The sequence below is a fragment of the Abrus precatorius genome, unplaced genomic scaffold (assembly GCF_003935025.1).
Source record: "Abrus precatorius isolate BTA unplaced genomic scaffold, Abrus_2018 Scaffold9, whole genome shotgun sequence".
NCBI classification, from domain to species: domain Eukaryota; kingdom Viridiplantae; phylum Streptophyta; class Magnoliopsida; order Fabales; family Fabaceae; genus Abrus; species Abrus precatorius.
The window spans coordinates 20481470-20483964 of record NW_020874439.1 but is presented as its reverse complement, the minus strand read 5'-3'; the positions used below and the strand labels follow the sequence as shown (position 1 = coordinate 20483964).

Below are 2495 nucleotides of genomic sequence, written 5' to 3'. Positions count from 1 at the left end.
TTGGAGTTCCATTGTGATGCAAATGGATTGATTAAGTTTAAGAACCGTGTATGTATTCCTTCCAATGATGAGCTTAAGCAGATGATACTTGAGGAGGCTCATAAAAGCAGAATGAGTTTTCATCCTAGTATGGCAAAAATGTATCAAGATCTTCGTAAGAATTTTTGGTGGAATAGAATGAAGAAGGATGTGGCTGAGTATGTAGCAAAGTGTTTAACTTGTCAAAAGGCAAAGGTAGAACATCAACGTTCACCTGCGATGTTGCAGCCATTAGAAATTCCTGAGTGGAAGTGGGATAGTATTTCTATGGATTTTGTGTCTGGTTTGCCAAGAACTAAGAGTAATCATGATGCAATTTGGGTGATAGTAGATAGATTGACTAAAGCAGCTCATTTTCTTTCCATTAATATGAAGTACAAGTTAGAGAAGCTAGCAGATATGTATGTGAGAGAGATAGTCAGATTGCATGGAGTGCCAACCAGTGTTGTGTTAGAGAGAGATCCAAGGTTTACATCAAGATTTTGGGAGAGTCTGCAGAAAGCCTTGGGTACTAAGTTAAAACTTAGTTCAGCTTATCATCCACAAATTGATGGTCAGACTGAAAGAACAATACAGTCCTTGGAGGATTTGTTGAGAGCTTGTGTGATGGAACAACAAGGAACTTAGGAGGAATGTCTACCTTTGGTGGAATTCACGTATAATAACAATTATCATGCAAGCATTGGAATGGCTCCATTTGAGGCTCTGTATGGAAGGAAGTGTAGAACACCTTTATGTTGGTATGAAACTGGAGAGGCGATCCTATATGCACCAGATATAGTTTAGAAGCAACATGAGCAAATCAAATTGATCAAAGAAAAGATGAAAATAGCACAAGATAGGCAAAGGAGTTACTATGATAAGAGGAGAAAACCTTTGGAGTTTCAGGTGAGTGATCATGTGTTTTTGAAAGTTTCACCTGTAACTGGAGTTGGAAGAGCTCTAAAATTCAAAAAGTTATCTCCTAAGTTTATTGGGCCATTTGAAGTGCTAAGTAAAGTTGGTCCTGTTGCTTATGAAATTACTTTGCCTCCAAATCTCTCAAACTTGCATCCTGTATTCCATGTATCTCAGCTCAGAAAGTATATTCCTGACCCTACTCATGTGATAGAACTTGATCCTGTTCAAGTGAGAGAGAATTTGTCATATGATGTACAACCGGTGAAAATTGTTGATCGTCGTGTTAAGAAATTAAGGGGTAAGGAGATTTCACTTGTTAAAGTAATATGGAATACTAGTGATGAAAGAGATGCCACGTGGGAAGTTGAGAATAAGATGAGAAAATTATATCCTGATCTTTTTGTAACTTAGCGAATTTCGGGGACAAAATTCCTTAAAGGAGGGGAGAATTGTAACATCCTATGCTTTGTGTCATGCCTATAGTATATCATTGAGAAAAATCTATAGTACTTTGTGAGCAGAAAGAAACCGTGTATGTACAGTAGCCCCTGATGTCAACAATGATATCATGCTGATGTCATCGGCGACATCACGCTGACATCATCACTTATGTCATTGGTGATCTCACGTTGACATCACCGGTGACATCACGTTGACATCATCGCTTGCATCATGCTGACATCATCGCTTACATCACATTGACGCTGACATCTTCAAAAAATTTTCTATAAATAGGGGGCTTCACATGAAATTTTTATTTCTTCACTCCTACCCAAGGTTCTCGAAGGTTCTAAGGTCATATCTCGCCATTTTTTCCCATACTAAACCTCCTAAACTTAGATTTTTTTTCAGATCTGTGATTCTACGTCCGTTCTAAAGCATTTCAAGTAAGTTTCTCTAAGTTTGAAGTTAGATTTACCGTTCGTTTCTCTTTTTCTTCTTTTTCTTATAGATGTTCATGATATTCTTAGGAAAAACTCCGTTCTAGAGTTAAATCTTCGGTTAAATCCTTGTAAAGGCTCTGTTTTGAGGTAAGGGGGGCTCTACTTTATCATTTTGTTATGTTTATTACTTGTATTCTGATAGATCTTGTCATGTATGTGATTATATGTGGAATAATCCTTATTTTATGAAAAAAAATCAGTGAAAAGTGAGAATAATTGGCTGTTTATGTAATTTATGATGAATACATGGTGAAAATGTAATATTATGTCCAAATAAGGCATGATAAGGTATATTGAGGATGGTTGATATGATTATATGATTTTGTGATATGAAATATACAAAGAGATGGATGTTTCATGTTTGAATATATTGTTTCATGTAAAAATGATGTGTATTGTTAATATGCCATGGTTTGATGTATATGATGAAAAGTATGTGGAAATATCATGAAAAATATGTGTGAACATGAGAAATGGCATATATGAACATGTGAATATACTCGCAAGAGTATGAGATGAAAAAAGATATGATGTAAATAGTTACAGAGATACACTGGGGAGTGGAAGATGGAGACGATATGGGATATCTTGGGAAAATGCAGGGTGGTAAGT

At 36.0% G+C, this 2495-nt stretch overlaps 1 protein-coding gene across 1 annotated transcript; it reads left to right on the top strand.

The window, feature by feature from the left end:
- The first annotated feature begins 861 nt into the window (after positions 1 to 861).
- On the top strand, positions 862 to 1350 carry LOC113850960. The gene has a single exon (XM_027481466.1). It carries the CDS (start codon positions 862 to 864, stop codon positions 1348 to 1350), a length of 489 nt encoding a protein of 162 aa, XP_027337267.1.
- The last annotated feature ends 1145 nt before the right edge of the window (positions 1351 to 2495 follow it).

Excerpts from the sequence above, each read along its gene's own strand:
- LOC113850960 (XM_027481466.1), top strand. The coding sequence starts at position 862 with ATGAAAATAGCACAAGATAGGCAAAGGAGTTACTATGATAAGAGGAGA.